A 20964-nucleotide genomic window follows, 5' to 3' on the forward strand; every position below is an offset into this window, starting at 1 on the left:
CCAAAAATATTATATTAATTTTAATTAATTTGATTAATTTGATTTTATTTGGTCAAAATTATATTTCCCAAAAGTCACTTAGATTTTCCAAATTAATCTTTCAAGAAAATTCTTTAATCAAATTCTCTAGTTGAATAATTCTCACGACCACCAAATTTAATTCCACATCGAATAAATCAACACAATTAAATTATTTCCAAAGTTGTAGAATTTTCTTCTGATTTAAATGCAGTCCGATCGAGCTTTTGTTGAGCTAGCAAGAGGACCAATCAGACATATACAAAATGTCTAGAAGCATTGTTCCAATAATTCACAATTACTTAATCATAGAGTCAGCCCACAAGAAGTACCATGATTGAAAACTCTTTATTGTATACTATTTACGAAAATAATTCATCTAACTGTTTTGTCCAATGACCTCGTCATGTGTGTGTTACCTCCGAGTGGAAGGGCTGTCGCTCAACGGATAAAAGTTACTCTAGGGATAAGAGGCTAATCTTCCGCAATAGCTCACATTGACGGGAAGGTTTGGCACCTCGATGTCGGCTCTTCTCCACCTGGGGCTGTAGTATGTTCCAAGGGTTGGGCTGTTCGCCCATTAAAGCGGTACGTGAGCTGGGTTCAGAATGTCATGAGACAGTTCGGTCCATATCTGGTGTGGGCGTTAGAGCATTGAGAGGACCTTTCCCTAGTACGAGAGGACCGGGAAGGACGCACCTCTGGTGTACCAATTATCGTGCCCATGGTAAATCTTTGGGTAGCCAAGTGCGGAGCAGATAATCGCTGAAAGCATCTAAGTAGTGAGCCCACCCCAAGATGAGTGCTCTCATATTCGACTTCCTCAGAGCCTCCCGTAGCACAAATTGAGACGGCAAGGGTTCACCGTCCTGGGATCAAGTGATGAAGTTTTGAGAATTCAAAAGAAGGTCACGGCGATACGATCCGCTTATCATTACGATAGGTGTTAAGTGGAAGTGCAAGGATGTATGCGGTGAGGCATCCTCACGACCCAGAGACTTGAACCTTGTTCCTACATGACCCGATCAATTCGATGAGGCACTCGCCATCTATTTCATTGTTCAACTCTTTGACAACACGAAAAATCCATTGTTCAACTCTTTGACAACATGAAAAAACCAAGAGCTCTGCCCTCCCTCTCTATCTATCCATGGGATACATTAGCTGTCCGCTCTCAGGTTGGGCAGCAAGGGTCGGAGAAGGGCAATCACTCATTCTTAAGACCAAAGAGTCGGAGGGGGGAAAGCTCTCCACCGTTCCTGGTTTTCCTGTAGCAAGATTCTCCGAAACCACAAGAATCCTTAGTTAGAATGGGATTCCAACTCAGCACTTTTTGAGATTTTGAGAAGAGTTGCTCTTTGGAGAGCACAGTACGATGAAAGTTGTAAGTTGTGTTCGGGGGGAGTTATTGTCTATCATTGGCCTCTATGGTAGAACCAGTCAGGGGCCTGAGAGGCGGTGCTTTACCCTGTGGCAGATGTCAGCGGTTCGAGTCCGCTTATCTCCAACTCGTGAACTTAGTCGAAGATCGGCAGCTCAAATTAAAGCTATGAAACAAGTCATTGGTAAATCAAAATTGGAATTGGCCCAATTCACCGAATTGGAAGCCTTTGCACGATTTGCTTCTGATCTCAATAAAGCTACTCAGAATCAATTGGCACGAGGTCAAAGATTACGTGAGTTGCTTAAACAATCCCAACACTCCTCTTACGGTGGCGAACGATAAGTACTATTTATACCGAAGCGAATGGTTATCTTGATTCATTAGAAATTGGACAAGTAAGGAAATTTCTCGTTGAGTTACGTACTTTCTTAAAAACGAATAAACCTCGGCCCAAGAAATCATATCTTCTACCAAGACATTCATCGAGGAAGTGGAAACGCTTTTGAAAGACGCTATTCGGGACCAAATGGAACGTTTTCGACTTCAGAACAATTATAAATAGAAAATTCTAACTTAATGGAATATAGAGAAATTGATTCTAAATTGCGTCCAATAGGATTTGAACCTATACCAAAGGTTTAGAAGACCTCATCCTATCCATTAGACAATGGACGCTTTTCATTACGATTTTTGACATTTTGACTTTTTTCTCTTGTTCGGTTTTTCTTTTCTCTTGGTTGGAAAAACTAAAGGACATGTGAAAAATTGTATTGTTAGAATTGCGTATTTATTAATTCAATTCAATGATGCTAATGCATCGTTGAATTGAATTAATAAATTTTCAAATAGATAGAATAGATAGAATTGAATATCGAGCGGGTAGCGGAATCGAACTCGCATCGTTAGCTTGGAAGGCTAGGGTTATAGTCGACGTTGATTCATTATTTTAGCGTCTCTAATTCAAAACCGAACATGAAATTTTGGTTTCATTCGGCTCCTTTATGGATGATGGATAAATAAAAAAAAGAAATAAAAAAATTGAATATAAATAAGATAAAGATAAGGCAGGAACGAAATGAAATAAGAATTCGGCCTATACCATTTATGTTAGCTTTTCTGTCTGAATGCATTCAAAACAATTCGCTTTCTAGATGATCCTTCTAGAAGAGTGGGATTAGATTAGAACAATTTTTCTAGTTACTTCGTTCTGATATCCTTGGTTCCTTTGAGTTAAATCCGTTCACTCAATATAATCTTATTTTATATCATTGTCACCATTGTGTCTTCTTAATGATTAATATGATCATTGTCAACAAATTACTGTGATAAATTATTTGTTCGAGAACAAGCAACACGTGGCCACGTTCTATATTTATCAATTCACATAATGCCAATGACAGGATATCATTAACTCTTTAATTGAGCTATGAGTTCCACTGTTGCTAGTAAAGCCATGTCATACACAAGCCATGTACTCAACATGCTAACTATAGGTTCGATCATCTTTAGAGCATAAGCCTCCACTTATATCAAAGCACATGAGTTGCATATGCATGATTAGTGACTAACTCAGGATTTAAGTAAATCATACCATGAACGTCACAAGTGAATTAATTCACAAACAGATTTAAAATTAATTCATCTTGGGTCTAGCCCAATGTATCATTCTACCAATGAGTACATTTATACCTCCACCCATGGAGTCAACTACTCTGACAATCATCTCCCCAATTGGAATTGTAGACAATATAATAATCCTTTTCAGTATTTGAATCAAATGCTCACTTCGATTCTTTTACGGGATTATGGGCTTATTTAGATTATTTACTGAAGTAGTCTTTCTTGCAATGTAAACTTTTTTACAATGCCACTTATTTTCAGTTTGAACTTAGACAATCAATGAGCTAATATTTGCTTATCACAATTTCGCTATGCATGCAAAATATAAAAGATACAAATTCAAAAGACATAATAGTGAAATGTGAAATTAGTTTTATTTATTTATTCATCTTTTAAATAAATATAAATTAGTTACATGTTTACTACAATATGGGCACATTTCCGAATAGAAGACTCACCCAGCAGTTGGAAAAGCCTATCCGCAACATCATGTGCTCAAGAAAGCCCACTCCACCCTATCGTAAGCCTTGGTCATATCCAACTTCAAGCCAAAGTGTCCTTCCTTCCCCTGCCGCTTGCGCCGAAACACATCAAGGATTCATAGGCCAAAATAATGTTATCTGTAATTAACCTCCCGAGAACAAATACACTCTGAGCCTCATCTACACACAAATGAAGAACTAGCTGAAACGGATTAACTAGGGCCCTTGAAATGACTTTGTATAAGACAACACATAGACTAATAGGTCGAAACTGTTGTATACAGGTCAAATTCGAAAATTTCAAAATCAGAACAATATGAGTACCATGAATTGCCACAAGAGGCATGCCCCTATTTAATACATCAAGACAGTAGTTGCTCACAACGGGCCCAACAATATGCTAGAATTTTTTATAAAACAAAGTAGGAAGTCCATCTGATCTTGAGGCCTTCGTTGGAGCTATGGATTTGAAAGTAGAAAGAATATCTTCACTCGTAAACCGAGCCAAAAGTGCAGCATTCATATCATTAGTAATCCAAGGAGCAACCCTTTCCAAGATACGGTGTGGACCACTGTCTCTGAGAAGAGAATAAGTCTGTAAAGTATAGAGTCACCACTTCAAGCATATCCTCCCTATCCAAAACCATTCAACCATCATCTTATATTAAACAACTAACTTTATTAGCCCTCTTTCTTTGTGTGGCAGACTGCTAGAAAAATCCTATATTCTAATCCCCCATTTTCAACCAATTAACTCGAGCCCTCTATTCCCAATACAATTCTTCCTTGTCAATCTCTAGATTCAACTCAAGTCTGGTGCTCAAAAGATCCAATAAAGAATCATCATCTCTGTCCTCTAAGGTAACAGTTGCTAGCCGAGAATGCAGGCGACGCAGATTGCCATTTCGACTAGTACCCAAACTGGCAACCCAACACTTCAAACTCTGACAAAGAATGAAAGACGATAAGGAATGTCACTCACACTACTTTCCCATAGATGGCGATTTTCAAAATCACAGAACTCCTCGAAAATCCACCAAGCTTTGAAACGAAAAGACCGAACACTAGGACCAATAGAGAGCACAATATCAATGAACAAAGGGCAGTGATCCGAAATAAATGTGGTTAGTAACATGAACCTCCCTGACATCCACATCAATATGGAACCAAAATAAGTCATTTTTCAGAAATCATTTTCTGAAAGTAATTTTTAGTGAAACAAACAAATTCTAACTTTTCCAAAGTAAATGTGGTTAGTAACATTGCTCTGACCTTCTCTAAAATTGGAGTTGATTTTGATTCCACTCACTTGAATTTTTTGAATTTTTGATATATAACCAATAATTTTTTTATGAGAATAACTCGTCATCCCTCCTCAATCATTAAATAGAAGTATAAATACACTTTAGCGCATTTAAACTCATGTCCTCTTACACTAGCAATAATGTTAATGTCATATGAGTTAAGACTCCATCAATAACAATCAATAACTCTTAAATGGTATTTTTTGAAAAAATATATTTTTATATAAAATTTTCAAGTTTTTTCACAATTTTAAATATAAAGTATTTATTTCACATAAAATTTTAAATTTATATATTAAATAAAAATAGAGTCTAATTCAATTTGGGTAACCACGATTTTTAATGATATTTAGCCCTTATACTTTTATTCTAGAATTTAGTCTTTCTAGTATTTAGATTTTAAAATTCAAATCTAACTTTTTTTGTTAAATTCAAGTTAGTTACAATGTTACTTTTTTTTTAATGGCTATCAATTGTGTGTTTTATTACAAAATGTCACATTAACAAATTTAACAAAATAAATTTAATAGTACCAATAGTTGACTAGAATTATAAAATCTGAAAATTAAGAGAACTAAATTTCTTAAAGTAAAATTATAGGAACTAGATTTAAAATTTTTAAAAATACATCAGCTTATAATATATTTTAACCTTAAAAATTAGCAAAAACTTTGGAAGAAATGAAGCAATATAAAACTCTTTCACATTATTTATTTCTAATTATTTGATATGGTAGTACGACCATGTTGACAACGATGGCGAAGGAAAAATTGAAGTCTTGTTTTTTTTGGCTACAAGTGAATTGCAAGTAAGATAAATTTATATCTAATTTTTTACTTTGGTTGGCTTACAAGTACAAAACACCTTTAACAAAAAGTGAAAACATCAAATTCGTGTACAATTAAATTTTTATATTATTACTTTTTTTATTTTGCCATGTTAATCGGTAAAATTATTTGATAGAACAGTCAAATAGCAGTACGTGGCAGGTTTTAATTTAATTTTATATTTTCTCATAGAAAATCATACAAATTATAAAAACACATAAAAATATTAAAATTGATATAAATTTATAACAATTATAAAACTTGTAAAAAATCATAAAAATTTCTACTAAATTCTAATAAATTAAAACATTTAAAATTTTATAGAAAATTTTAAAATTCATAAAACTTATAAATAATATAAAAAATTCTAATAAAATATAAAAGTTAGAAAATAAAAAATTATTTAAACCCTTAAAATCATAATCCGTGACATCGATTAACCATTGGATAATCTAGAAGCTAAAAGATGACTAGAACTAATGAAATTAAAGCAAAAGTACAACATTCCCTTCTTTCATGAACTTGATATATGATTCTTTAACCAATAATAATAATTAAGATCTCATCGGTTTCTTGACTAATTCTAATATGATATGACGAAGAACAAAGTAAAAGAATAAATGAGAATTGAAAAGAAACAAACTATATATTATTTCAGTTAAGTTCTATAAGCCATGACTAACTGATTAACTAACTTTCTTTAACTAATTAATAATGCGTGTTTGTATTTCTACAGTTTAGTATTTTTCTTTTGCTGATCTAAGAAAGAAAGTAAAGAACATGAAGATTGGCTTGGAGGTTCGTACAGAAAGAGACTAACCAAAAAGAAAATGCAAAGGTAAAGTACATACGAAATATACTATTTCAATCATCCATCATCAAGACATTTTTGTATATTTTAAAAATAATTATGATTTTTAAATTATTTGATGAGGTATGATATAAAATAAACCACGACTATGTCATTTATGAAATATTGATGGCCAACTAAAAAAACGAACGTAGGGGCTAATTGGTGGTTTCTATAATGGTTGAGGTTAAATCTATGATTATGATTAATTTTTAAAAGGGTAAATGGAAAACATTAACCAAATCAACCCCAAAGTGGAGAAACCAATTTTGAGTAAATAAAAATAAAAGGACCAAAATCATACCAAATCCATAAATACAGAGACTATCAGTAAAATTTAACCTATATAAATATATACCTAATATAGATATTGTACATAAATATTTTGTGAAAAAAGTCAAATCCAGATTGCAACGAAGAGTGAAAGTTCAAAGTAACCATAGAAAACGTGTATCGTAGACTGAAATAATGCCGACGCAAACTTGAAAAAGACAACAAAGAACTAACAGCTTTGAAATTTATGTAATTGGAAATTTTGGTACGTTTACTTAGTCACCTAAAATAAGTGTCTCTCTATATATATATTTGTATTTTTAAGTAGCATTTAGTTCTATACTCTCAACACGTACTATTTCGATAAACAAATAGAGAATTATAAAAGAATATAAATATAAATACCTATAAAATTTTTAAATATATATTATAAACATTTTAAGAAGATAATAGCATTCATTATTCCATCTTTTATTACAAATCTATTATTAGCGAGTAAAACATCTTTACAAATGAGTTTAAAATGATATCATGTATTTTTAAAGGATAGTAAAATAAAACATTTTAATCTTATACAGTTTTATAACTTGACCAATTGTGAATAATATATTTATTCATTTATTGAAATGATTTTGATTTTTTAGAAATATAAATTGAATCGATCTATGTAACACCTCAAACCCGGTCTAGACGTTATTGTTAAACTATATCAAGAAATGGAGAAAATAACAGAAACTTTATTAACCGAGAAGAATACATTTTGAAGATTTATATTCTGTACAGAGGCTACTCATGCTTTTATATAGCAAAACATGCTATCTACAGAGAACAAGTTAACATATTAACTAATAGCTAACTAATGGCTAACAGATTAATTGACTTATCAGTTACTCTAACATTCTCCCGGTTTCTTTGAAACTTGAACATTAAGACCAGCATCACTTGAAAGAACTCGAAGAGCATGTCGAAATGAGGCAAATTGTTTGGGTGTGATGGGCTTTGTGAGTACATCAACTATTTGTTTTGTTGATGGAACAAAATTAACCTGCAGTGTACCATCAAGAACTTTTTCACGAACAAAATGATGATCGATCTCTACATGTTTTACCCTAGCATGATGTGTGGGGTTTGTAGCCATTGAGACTGTGGAAGTGTTGTCGTAACAGACCACTGGTGACTGACAAATTGGCTTACCAATTTCACCTAGCAACTGTTTAACCCATAACAACTCAGATACGTAATTAGCTAAGCTACGGTATTCTGCTTCAGATGAGGACCTGGACACTACTGCTTGCTTCTTGGAACACCATGCAATAGGGTTAAGTCCTAGATAAACAACATATCCTGTGGCGAAACGTCGATTTTCAACAGATGAAGCCTAGTCAGCATCAGAGTAGCAGACTAATTCAAACTGACCTTTTGAGAAGTACAAGCCATGATCCATAGTTCCAATGAGATATCTCAACACTCGTTTAACTGCTTTCCAATGAGTGTCACTTGGAGAATTCATATATTGACTGAGTTTGTTAACATAAAACAAAAAATTAGGACGTGTAATGCACATATACTGAAGCATTCCAACTACATTTCGATACAAATGACCATCAGCAAATGGTGGACTACCATCTGAAGCAACCAATTTGGAAGTTCTTACCATGGGTGTAGGTGTGGCTGCTACTCCTATCATTCCTGTTTTGTGGAGTATCTCTAAGATGTATTTTTTCTAATTAAGTAACAACCCCCGAGGTATGTGTTGAACTTCAATACCTGAGAAAAAATTGAAGTCTTCCCATATCTTTAAGAGCAAACTTATTGTGAAGTTGATGCACCATGTTGTATATATCCTCACTTGAACTGCCTGTTATAACTATGTCATCTACATAAGCGATAAGCAATAAGAAATTTCCTGAAGATGCTCGAATGAACAATGAAGGATTAGCTTTCGACGCATGAAAACCAAGTTGATCAACTAGATATTGTTTGAGAGTGTGAAACCATACACGAAGAGCTTGGCATAGACCATACAAAGCTTTGTTCAATCTGCGAACAAGCTTTTGTCCATTGTTACCTGACACTTCAAATCCATGTGACTGATCCATGTATATCTTCTCAGTCAAATCCCCATTGAGAAAAGCATTATTGACATCAATTTGCCGTAATGACCACCCCTTCATGACAGCAATAGCAAGTGCAGTCCAAATAGTTGTTGCTCTAACCACTGGACTGAAGGTGTCTCGAAAATCAAGTCTAGCATGCTGAGAAAACCCTTAGCCTCCAATCGTGCTTTATACCTTTTCCACAGTCCCATTAGCCTTCTTTTTCACCTTAAACAACCATTTGTAGTCGATGGCCCTTCGATTAATAGGAAGTGAACAAAGACTCCATGTGTTATTGTGAAGAAGAGCCTGTAACTCACTATGCACTGCTGCTTTCCAACACTCATTACACATTACTTCATAGATGTCAGCAGGAGTATCATTAGAGAAACAAGTTGCTTTGCTCAGGTATGCCTTGGGTTTAAAAATGCCAGCTTTGCTACGTGTAACCATAGCATGAGAGTTAAGTGGAATAGAAGGTTGATGATGTGGCTGGTTTGGCATATCAGTACTAGATATTTTAGATGTAGAGTTATCACAAAGAGAATGTGCTGGACTAGGTGAGCTGGACAAAGGGCCATCATTCAAGAAGTTGACTCGAGAAGTGGTTGAAACAACAGTTGTTAGATTAGCATGTGGTATATGGCTTGGTGACAAGACGAGCAGTTTAGAACTAGACTGTGGAGAAGGCATGGAGGGAACAAATTTTGAGCTAATGGTTTTAAATGGAAACACAGTTTCATGAAATGTGACATGATGAGAAATATACACTCTACCATCATTATCTCGACAACGATACCCTTTTTGTAATGGGGAGTACTCTAAAAACGTGCATGGGGTTGATCAAAACTGTAGCTTGTAGGTGTTGTAGGGTCTAAGATTGAGAAAGCACAAACAGCCAAAAACTCGAAGAGATGAATATCTTGGTTGAACCTGAAAAAGTTTTTCATACTGTAAGATGTTGCCTAAGGGAAAAGAAGGCAACTTATTTATCAAGTATACTGCACTGCTGAAGGCATCATTCCAATAGGTTAAGGGCATAGATGCATGAGCCAGCATGGAAAGACCAGCTTCAACTATATGTCTGTGTTTGTATTCAACTAGTCCATTTTGCTCAGAAGTATACAGACACGTAAAACGATGCATGATCCCTTGTTGAGATAAGTACAACTTCAACACTTGAAATTCTCCTCCCCTATCTATTTGTAAAGCTTTAAGTTTGTAGCCAAGAGCTATTTCAGCTTGCCTATGAAACTGTGGAAAAACAGTAAGCACCTCTGACTTTTTCTGCAAGAAATAAACCCAAGTGTATCATGTATATGCATCTGTGAAAGCAACATAATAACGAAAACCATTGGAAAAGACAAGAGCTGGTCCCCAAACATCAACAACCACCAGTTGAAATGGTGTAGTATACTCAGATAACGACTTATGAAATGCCAGCTTATGTTATTTTCCTAAATGACAAGCAACAAAATTAAGAGATTCTTTATCTGTACCAAATGGTATGTTACAATGGTTTTGAGCCTTTGTAAGTGTGGCATTACAGGGATGCCCTAACCTAGAATGCCATATACTTAAAGGAATTATTATATTAACAGTAAAACACTGAGCTGAGCCAGAAGGCAAGACAGTCTTGGAAGAGCCATTTAAGTGAAGTTTGTACAACCTATTATGCACTAAACCTCGAAGAAGGATCTCCCTGGTTTTCGGATCACGAACCTGACACTGTGTAGAAAAGACTCAAATATTACCTTATTATCTTTTGTAAACTTGGACACATATAAGAGGTTTTTGGTTATACCAGGTACAAACAACAGTGATATCATGTATAATGGTCATGAATGAGTAAGTAAAGACGATTGACCAATAGACATAACAGGAAGTGCAGTACCATTACCAACATACACTTTACCTGGACCATTGTAGGAAGTACTTTCACCTAGTGAAATGGTGTGTTGCGCCAGAGTCAGGATACCAAGCATTGTTACCAACTATTTCAGGGGTTGCAAGATAAGCCTGAAGTTGTGGGGCTGCTAAAGTAGATGCACTAACATGCTGCGGAGAACTAATAGTAAATGGATTAGTCTAGGTAGGAACTGGGGCAGGTGGAAAGAACCAACCAGGTTGTGAACTTGAACAGCAGAAGGCGTCATGAGCATAGATGGTGGCACCCAGGATGCGATAGGAGATCCAATTCCGAACATACAGATATTCACTTGTGGGGAAGGAGGTGGTATGTAGCCTGCACTCTTATATGAGGCATGAAACCGATAGTAACATCGATCAACAAGGTAACCTATTTGTCCACACAATTGACATTGAATACCTGATCTAGATGAGCAACCACACTGACGACCTCGAGCAGCTGATGAGGGACGATAAGCTGGTGTAGGCGCACTGTTGACAACAACATCTGCGGGTTGATGTGAGACTATATTAGCTGAACTAGGAGCCTCAAGTATTGTAACTTGTTGTCGTGCTTCAACATCAAGAAGTATGGTAGTGACACCTTGAACATTGTAGGGTATTTGGCTTGCAGTGATAATCGTAATAATAGATTCATACTCATGCGACGACCCATTAAGAATTGTAGTAACATGTTCATGCTCACTAATAACTTCTCCACAACTAGCAAGATTATCACAATAACCCTTAATTTTCATTAAGAAATCTTTCATAGAAAGATCACCCTTGCACTGAGAGTGTAAAGCCCTTTTGTAAAACATCAACCGAGAGGTGGTTTTATTGTCGTACAAATTAACAAGAATATTCCAGATTTGAGCACTAGTATCCAGACCAATGAGATGTGGAAGAACCGCTTGACTCACCGACGGCAGGAGCTACGATGCAAGAGCACTATCTTGTTGTTCAAACCGACTAAACTCAAGATTCTCTTTAGGAACCCCATTATCATCCAGAATCAATTGAGGAGGAGGTATAGTACGAGAGTCAAGAAAGTTTTGAAGCTTATACGTCTTGATCGCCAAAAGAACCTGTTGACGCCATAGCAAGTAATTATTATCATTAAGAATAACACTGATTTTCTTGGTGGAAAAGAAATGACTCTCAATAACTCCATTAGTAAGATTAGAAGCCATCACTGGTGTAGTAGATTGAACAGCAGACAGACTAGAAGGAGGAGCCATGAAAAACACAGGGATTCAAGGGAATAACTCTAGAAAGAAATGGACATCTGATATCATGTTAAACTATAACAAGAAATGGAGAAAATAACAGAAACCTTATTAATAAAGAAGAATACATTTTGAAGATTGATAGTCTGTACAGAGGCTGCTCATGCTTTTATATATCAAAGCATGCTATCTACAAAGAACAAGTTAACAAATTAACTAACAGCTAACTAATAGCAAACAGATTAACTGACTTGTCAGTTACTCTAACAGTTGTGACCGAATCTTGAAAGTTACATTAACTTTCTAAAACTTCAATCATTTTCTTTCAAAACATATCTTATTCACGTATCAAACATTTTATAAACACTTGTCTAATGTATTATTAAAACTAATCTTGATAGTTGTTAAAAGTGTGTATTTCAAAACGTTGAACATTTTTCAAGTTTATTAAAAGAGTCATGTTATTAATCTTTGCTTATTTCTTTACTAGAAACTTGATTTATTGTTTAACATTTGCAGCGAAAAAATCGTTAGCTCATTTAATTTGAAAACGATCATTCAAATTTAGTTTAAGAAAAATCATCTAATGTATAATTTCAGCTTATTAAAACCATTAATGCCAACCAAAACCCAAAACATTAATAATGTCCAAAAACTGATAAACAGTCCCAAATAAAAGTCCATAAAGTTTATGCAATAGTTCATTTTTCAGTGGTGTCATAAATAGTAGTTTTAGGGTCACAAATCTGACGAGTGAGTCTATAAATATTATTATTTAATATTTACGAGTCAAAAATAGTATTAAAATAAATTTTGATTTGATAATTTATGTTGTTTGAACTAAAGTTTAAGTGCAAGTGACTTGTTCCGAAAGTCAAGTTATTTTGGAAAATGAGGTATTGAGACCTCATTTCTATAAATCGAGCCCGTAAATAGTTATTAAAATATTACCAAAGTGTTATTAGGGTTATATTAAAATTTGGTTCTGAAATTTTAACATTCGATAGTAAATTTAGTAAAAGAACTAAATCGTAAAAGTCACATAAGTTAATCATTATTAATTTATAAGGGCTAAATGGGTTAAAATAACTTGTTGGATGCTTTTATTTGAAAAATAAGCCATATTCATTTATGTTGGATGGTTTATTAATGGTTTAAGTATAAAAATTATAAGTTATATTATAAGTTAATAATATAAAAAGGTAATTAAAACAAAAACAAGACAAATGGCCATTTCATTATTTTTTTATTCACTTTCTTCAACCTTCATTCACCAAAAGCCATGGTTCAAGAACACCAAAGTTTCCGCCATGCTTAAAATTAATTGCATGGTAGGTATTTTTATCCCATTTTTAATGATATTTATGTTTTTGAACTTGTATTAGCTTAATCTAGCTAGCCCAGGGGTCAATTTGTAGAACTGTTAAAGGTTTAGGGATTTTCCATGAATGATGTTGTGGTGCTTTCTATTTTAATGGATGAATTATTAAAGTTTATAGCTAGATATAAGTATTTTGCTAAGTGATTTTGAATGATAGGGATTAAATTGTTTAAATGGTAAAATTAAAGGAAACGATTGTGAATTAATGATAAATATGAGCTATTATAATATTAGGTAAAAATCAGCTAGCATGATTTACGGTTAAAAATGGTGAAATTGTAAGTTTCGAGTTTACGGGCTAAATTGCATAAAAGGTAAAGTTTGAGGGAAATTTCATAAATTTCCATCATTGAGGATTATAAGCTAAATTGATTTTTTAAAATGCTGGAACGAGATTAATTGAATAAAAATATTTATTTAGATCAAGAAACGAGTTAAGCGGATCAAAACCGAGGAAAAGCTAAGTGTTGGATTAGTCGTCGACTTCGTTTTTACAACTGTTTTTGTCGAGGTAAGTTCGTATAGAGATTAAATTTGTCATTTGATGTTCTGGATGAATTACTATGTATAATTACGTGAACTAGAATCTTGATTTGATAATTGATATTATGGATATTGTTGGAAGGGTAGTTGACTTAATGTTGTAATTTATAAATGTGAAATTCATGATGGTATACAAAAATGTTATAATGCGATTGAAATAAATGATTAGAAATGTAAAAGTCACGTTTGAACCTTGTGAATACTTAGGATACGAATGATATGTCATTAGGGTTATACGGTTTTGGGTGTTGGTCTTGAATGTCCTACTGATGGCTAAGGTCCTTCATTTGTTGTAGATACTCCACAACTCGTGTGAGCAACATCGTGTAGCTAACATTCCGACCCACAGCTCGTGTGAGCACTAATGGAAAGGAAATGTTACAGTTACATGAAAAGGCACACTATGTGTGAGCATTCTCGAGTATCCAATGTTATTCTATACGGTTCAACGGGTAAGTAAAGGTTAATGGAAAAACATGTATAAAAACTTATTGTTGGTAATGATCATATGAAATAGAAAGATAGGTATGTGTAAAGGAAATAAAAAGGAAGAGAATTTATCATGTGATGAATGATAGATGTATGGAATTCATTTCATAATATATATTATATTTCATGGATGTTATATTTTCAAATTATCTACTAATTATGTGGATTGTGATGAATAGGAAATATAATGTCTAAATGACTTAATGAGCATGATTGAAAAGGTATGTATATGAAATGAGTTATGTCTTTGGGTTTATGAAATAGAAGTTTTAATATATATAAATGGTTTGAAAAGGTAATTAATTGATTATGTATTGGATGATTTACAAAATGAAATTCATTACATGTTATGTTCCCTTTTCACGTATAAACGTGTTCTTAATTATATCTACTAACCTTGTGAGGTGTTGTGGATAGGAAGGAAAAGTATCCTTAAGATCTCATGAACTATGAATGAATGAGTTAATCGTTTTATGTTTGGTAACTTTAACTTCCTGTATATAAGCTTACCAAACACTAGTTGCTTACGTAATTACTTTGTCTGTTTTGTAGATCATCGGAAGCTCGAATGATTGGAATCAACTTCTGAGTACGATCACACTATCCAATGATCCATTTTGGTAACTTTTAAATTTATTGAAATGACTATAAATGGAATGTATAGGTTGGTATGTTAAATTGGTATGTTTTGGGTTGTGCCAAGTTTTGGTATGCCTTAATACTTTTCTGTTAATGGTTGAGATGGTCTTTTCATATTAGGAAAGAAATGGTTGATTGATTTGTGTGTGGATGATTAAAGTGTGAACAAAATGTTCAAATGAAATATGTGAGTCTGGTATGTATAAGGCTTAAATGTAATAAAGGTTGTGAAAATGTTATTTGGCCAACTTGGTATGGTTATGTCTTTTGAGTATATGTTTGGTTGGACTTGTAATGGTTAGTAAGTACGTGTCTTATGGTCACTTTTGAATGATAAGTATATATATGACATGATATATGTTTATATGTGGTTGAAATGGTTGAAAGGTTGTGGTTGTAATGATGTACGTTTGGATTATATTGTAAGGTTGAGTTGGTATGAATTGAGGTGCCTTTGAGTGGCATATTGGTTAGAATTTATAGGTTGTTTGATTTGGTATATTTTGAGTGTGTTTAGAGAGTGTTATGGTCAACTAAATGCATATGTAAACGGTGCATTTTTTTGTGCAATGATAGGTATTGAAATGACTTGTTTTTATGGTCAAATTGTGGAGCAGATGATCTGGGACACCTATCACACGACCTGGCTATACAGTTATGTGTCACTTAATATTTCAAGTCAGTGAGTTACACAGTCTAGCACACGGCCTGCGACACGGCCATGTCACCTAACTTAGTGAGTTGGTTTAAGACACGCGCTAGGACACGACCGTGTGTCCCTTTGTTCGAAATCCACACGGTTTGGACTATGTCACACGGCCGTGTGACCCCTATTTTTAAAGTTTTCAACTTTTTCCCAAATTATCTTAATTCTTTCAAATTAGTCCCGAATTATTTCTAAACTATTTTTAGGACCCCGAAGGCTCGGTTTAGGGCCCAAATGTATATGTTTGCTAAGTTTATGATGAGTTTTATGTAATTATCACTAAATGTCATTGTTGTTCTGATTTTTTACGGTAATGCTTTGTAATCCTAATTCGACGTCGGAGACAGGTTATGGGTGTTACATTTTAATTTAAAATAAATTAAATCATCTTATGAGTATGATCAATCCGAGCTCTCAAATGTCGCCCAATCCTAAGTCTACGGATTAACTGAAATGATAAAATAATTGAGTGAGCTAGAAACTCAGTGTGCAATTTGGCCCACAACTATAACAGATAGCAGAAAAATTAATGCATAGATACAACATAATAGAACAGATACAGATGACATGACATGTTTAGCGATGCAAAAAGTCAAACAGAATAATTTTTACCCCCATCCACTACACACCATCTCCATCCCACCCAACACACCAATTAGGGTAATTAATACCCATCCAACCCTACACACCAATTTAGGGGACTTGAGCCACTGAAAAATCATGCAGTCGAGCTACCAAAAAGACATAATTGCAGTTTAACTGCTAGAATTAGATATCACGGGTGAACTGCCAGAAATACAGATCGAGGTCTGCCGGATCTTCTTCCATATCATATTTAGATCTCACCCCAATGCACATGCAACATCTCATCATATACATAAATTTATTCAAACTATGCGTGCTCTTTTATAAGCTTATTAGATCAAAGATGCGCTAATTAAGTATATGGTTTCACAAATCAGAATTGCACACAATATCCGAGTCAGAGTTACGAAATAGAAACATGCTCGTGCAAATACTGATATAGTAAAATTACGAGTTTGAAAAAATCCATTATGCTCACAGAATGTTTGCATCTAACGTCATGTAACCTATTAGTTTTAACATATATCAAACATAATCACATAACCAATTATAGAGTTTTACAAATTGCATGTTCGACCCAGCTTAACTTTTAAAAAGGGCCAACACGCCTTACTTGTCCAGCCCGTGTGGCCTACATGGCCAGGCACACGACTAAGCACACACTCGTGTGGCTCTGACTGCCAATTTTAGTTTCATGTAGTTTCATAGATTTTTCTCAAGTTTGAGTCACACACCTGATGATTTTCTGAATAGCGACACTACATCACACTTCCAAATCGTACATACGACATCCAAAACAAAGCCAATTAGCAACAATACACCAAAATCAAATCACTCATTTCGCCCCTACTCGATTTAGAGTATTCGGTCAAGGAAAACAACATTAGTCCCTAAGGCATACAGTGCTTACCCTTAATGTCAAGATCACCTAAATACTCAATTCGTTAGATGAGAGTTATACGAACTCGCTTCACCTAACAGAAACACAAAGACAATTAGACCAATCCCAACTTACCCACTCAAATAGACTACTTACCTCTGTGAAAACTGAAAGAATGAATCTACATCACTGAAAGAACGTACAAGCAATAGTTACCGAGATGTAACTGGCAATGACAAGGGATGACAAAAGAGATCTAAGAAGAAGAACACCAGCTTGCCAAATTTCATAGGGACTTATAACAACTCACTTAAACCAACATTTCATAATTTTAACATGAAATTTTACTATTTTCATAGATAAATCCCTAAATGCAATTTCATAAAAAATCACTTAACAAAACATGTTTATTTAACAACCAAAGTTAATAATTTATCAACTAACATCAAAACACATTAAAAAACATCCATGGCAAGTTCTTCAACTTTTAAAAATTTTGCAAATTAACCCTAGTGCTAGCTAGACTAAGCTAAAATGAACTCAAAAACATAAAAATCACTAAAATCGGGGCTTAAATACAAACCATGCAAGTGAAAACAATGCTTAGAAAAACCCTAGCTATTCTTCCATGGATGAATCGGTTATAAAGAAACAAATATGAGGAAGATGATGATTTTAGCCTATTTGATTTTAATTTTATTTACCATTTTACCCTTATTACTAATCAAAATTTTTAATAAAACCTTGTCCATAACTACCCACTAACTCATTAAATGCTATAATTACTATCTTAGTCCATTACTTTGATATTTCATAGTCATTTGACCCTTTTAACTAATAGAACTCAACTTTTTCACATTTTACAAGTTAGTCATTTTTACCGAATTAACCATTTAAACATCAAATTTTCTCGATAAAACTTTAACACGACCTTAATATAATCCCGTAGACATTAAATAAATAATAAATAATAATTCACTCACCGAAATTGTGGTCCCGAAACTATTATTTCTAACACTACTGAAAAAGGATTGTTACACTATGCGAAAATGGCATTCCATTTTGTTTGATAAACCTATCCGCCTTATAACCACTAACCCCAGTTTCAACAAGAACCACAATCTCTAGGTCATTCTCTCTCAAAAACTCCTTAATAATCCTATGAAAGTTAGGGTGCCCCGTACCTTGACAGTTTCATACCAGAATCCTTGAACATAAAAAAAGCATCAACAAAACTGATTTATGAAGCACATACCCTGATAGAGACCGAACAAGAAGCTATCAAGCTACCTATTGGTCCGATAACGCGAGCTAGAGCTAAACGATTCAAAGATGCCATCTCAGCAATGGTGGAACAAGTTGAGGAAAATGATAGCAAAGAGCTTAGAGACGAGCTGAACATTTTCAACTTCTTTGAAGTTGAATTTCGTTCCAGCTAATTCATTTGCTGCTGAAATTTTTGGACCATTTAAATAAGCATTTAATTAAGTCTTACTACAGCTTATAAATATGTTTTTATTTAGTACAAGTGTTTAATATGTTACTAAATGTGTCTAGATGTCATTTAATTGGTCTGAACATAAGACATGCTTTAATTGTGCCTAGCCGAATTAATATGTCTTATTTAGTTTTAATTTAATTTGTTCTAATGTTAATTAGTATGTTCATATTATATTCAGTTGAATTGGGATAAATTAATGAAGTTCATTTGTTTTGTTTAGGTTCAGCCGAATGTGAGGATGCATGGGGAAGGTTGGCCAAATGTGGAATGCATTAAACAAGATGCATGAATGTTTGATTCAATGCACCTAGCGATACATGCATGAACTACATTAAAAATGGTGTGCTGATTTTTGGAGTTCTTTAGGTGACCATTCGGCAAAAGAGATGATTTTTCATTCTTCAAAGCTGCTATTTACTTCTTTCACATTGCTGGAAATCTTTTGGCTATACGGATCATGGTGTTCACACTCTAAGACTCTTCAAAGCTTTGCTTTCACACTCCAAATGGCTGCTCATGTTCCTATTAATTGCTGGTCATTTTTTCAGCCAAAAGATGCAACTTAAATGAGTCTATTTATGCTCATTGACCGAACCTAGCCCATTCATGCACATCCAAGATGTTCAAGGTTCATTTTCCCATCTAGAAGATGACCATTGGAGCTCTCATTCAGCCGAACCTACCTTGGACTCCATTCATGAAATTAAAGCTGAATTTTAGTTCATTGTTTACTTAGAAATTAAGTCTTGAACTTGTCCATTCGGCTACTACTAGTAAAGACTATAAATAGTTGTTGAATTTCTTGTAAAAGGACTTTTTGACAATTTTAGTGAGTTAATTCACTCTCTTTATTCTCCAAAGCTCAAATTGACTTATCTTCAACGAGTGGCGTCAATCTGACTTTGTTTCAAACTTATCACCGTTGGTGTGGCGTTCTTCATACCGTAAATTCCTATTTTGCTAAATAGAGGGTCTCGGTTATTATCCTAATCCCTTTTTCTTTCTTTTAAACCTTAAGCCCGGGTCCTTATTTGCTAATAAGGGTTCGACTTGTTTCATCGAATTATCCAGCAAACAACACTCTATCAAACTCCTTTGTTTCCAAAGCCATTTAATTTTAAACACCAAAACTTGAATTTGTTTCAAAACCGTCACTACCTAATTTCGATCGGGAAATATTACGACTCGTTATTTCTTACGAAACGAGCTCGTATCATACCCGATCCTATATGGAATCATCCATACCAACCGTACCCCTTTCATCACTTTGGCCCAAATCCATCATTTCATCTGAATGCTACCCATTTTCCAACCGGTCAACACCAGTACCACTTGATTTTCCACCAATCAGACATTATTTTGACCCTCTGCCTCCATTCGCTTCACAATGCCCTAAACAACTTGCTGAATAGTAATTGAAAATTCTTGTTCGACAGATAAAATCGCTCCTTCACCTAAGCTGGTTTTCAAGGCATATTTGGTTATTACTTTTTTTTCAATGAAAATGGGATAATAGAGGGTGGAATAAGATTTTTAAAATCCAGGTTGTTATTCTGGTTTCCTGTGTTTTCAGAAAAAATGTTTGGGTTTTTGTTCTCCTTTAGGTTCACCACAGTCTGCTTGTTTCTATTTAAGAACTTTTGATTCCCCTGAACCCAACGTATCTGACCCTTTTGTTAGCCTGCAATGTGACAGCCTATCCTAGTTTCTCCAAGCCCATATTTTGTCTGCTTATGAATCCTTGTTTTGAAAAACATTGCGCTTTTCCTTACACCCTTTCCCTTACTTTAAAACCAATTGACCCATTTTCTGTCACTACTGCACTGGATTTTCCTCCATTCATTTTCCTCGAAACTTCCGCCTTGGATGCTGCGGTCGCGGTCGCGTTTTCTGTCGCGTCGCGTTTGTCGCGGTCGCGGACATAACGGACGCTATTGCGATCACTGCGGGTATCGCAGTCGTGAATTTTTTTAAAATTCGCACAACTTATTGTAAAACATAGTAATTATAATTATAATTATAAAAAGTCACTTTTAATGATTTTTAGAGTGTTTTCTAACACTTATGAACTTTTATTAATATGATATGAGAACACAATTTTTATAATCATTAATTATTCTTACATTTATTTATTTAATTTTCTAAGAATGTTATATTAACTAATAACAAATTAAAAAAGGAAATATTAAAAAAGTAAACATCAGTAACATGGAAAATTTAAATTTATTACATAATCCATACATAAAATT

At 34.1% G+C, this 20964-nt stretch overlaps 1 protein-coding gene across 1 annotated transcript; it reads left to right on the top strand.

Annotated features, from left to right (window-relative positions):
• Nucleotides 1-1168: 1168 nt before the first annotated feature.
• LOC128034778 (ATP synthase subunit alpha, chloroplastic-like) lies at nucleotides 1169-1744 on the top strand. The gene is made up of 2 exons (XM_052623621.1): nucleotides 1169-1280; nucleotides 1368-1744. The coding sequence occupies exons 1-2, from the start codon at nucleotides 1169-1171 to the stop codon at nucleotides 1742-1744; spliced, it is 489 nt and encodes a 162-aa protein (XP_052479581.1).
• Nucleotides 1745-20964: the final 19220 nt, after the last annotated feature.

The sequence above is a fragment of the Gossypium raimondii genome, chromosome 11 (assembly GCF_025698545.1).
Source record: "Gossypium raimondii isolate GPD5lz chromosome 11, ASM2569854v1, whole genome shotgun sequence".
Taxonomy (NCBI): domain Eukaryota; kingdom Viridiplantae; phylum Streptophyta; class Magnoliopsida; order Malvales; family Malvaceae; genus Gossypium; species Gossypium raimondii.

Coding starts and splice junctions, on each gene's coding strand:
- LOC128034778 (XM_052623621.1), top strand. CDS start 1,169: ATGGGATACATTAGCTGTCCGCTCTCAGGTTGGGCAGCAAGGGTCGGA. Junction 1,281..1,367: donor AAAGCTCTCCACCGTTCCTG/GTTTTCCTGTAG, acceptor GATTTTGAGAAG/AGTTGCTCTTTGGAGAGCAC.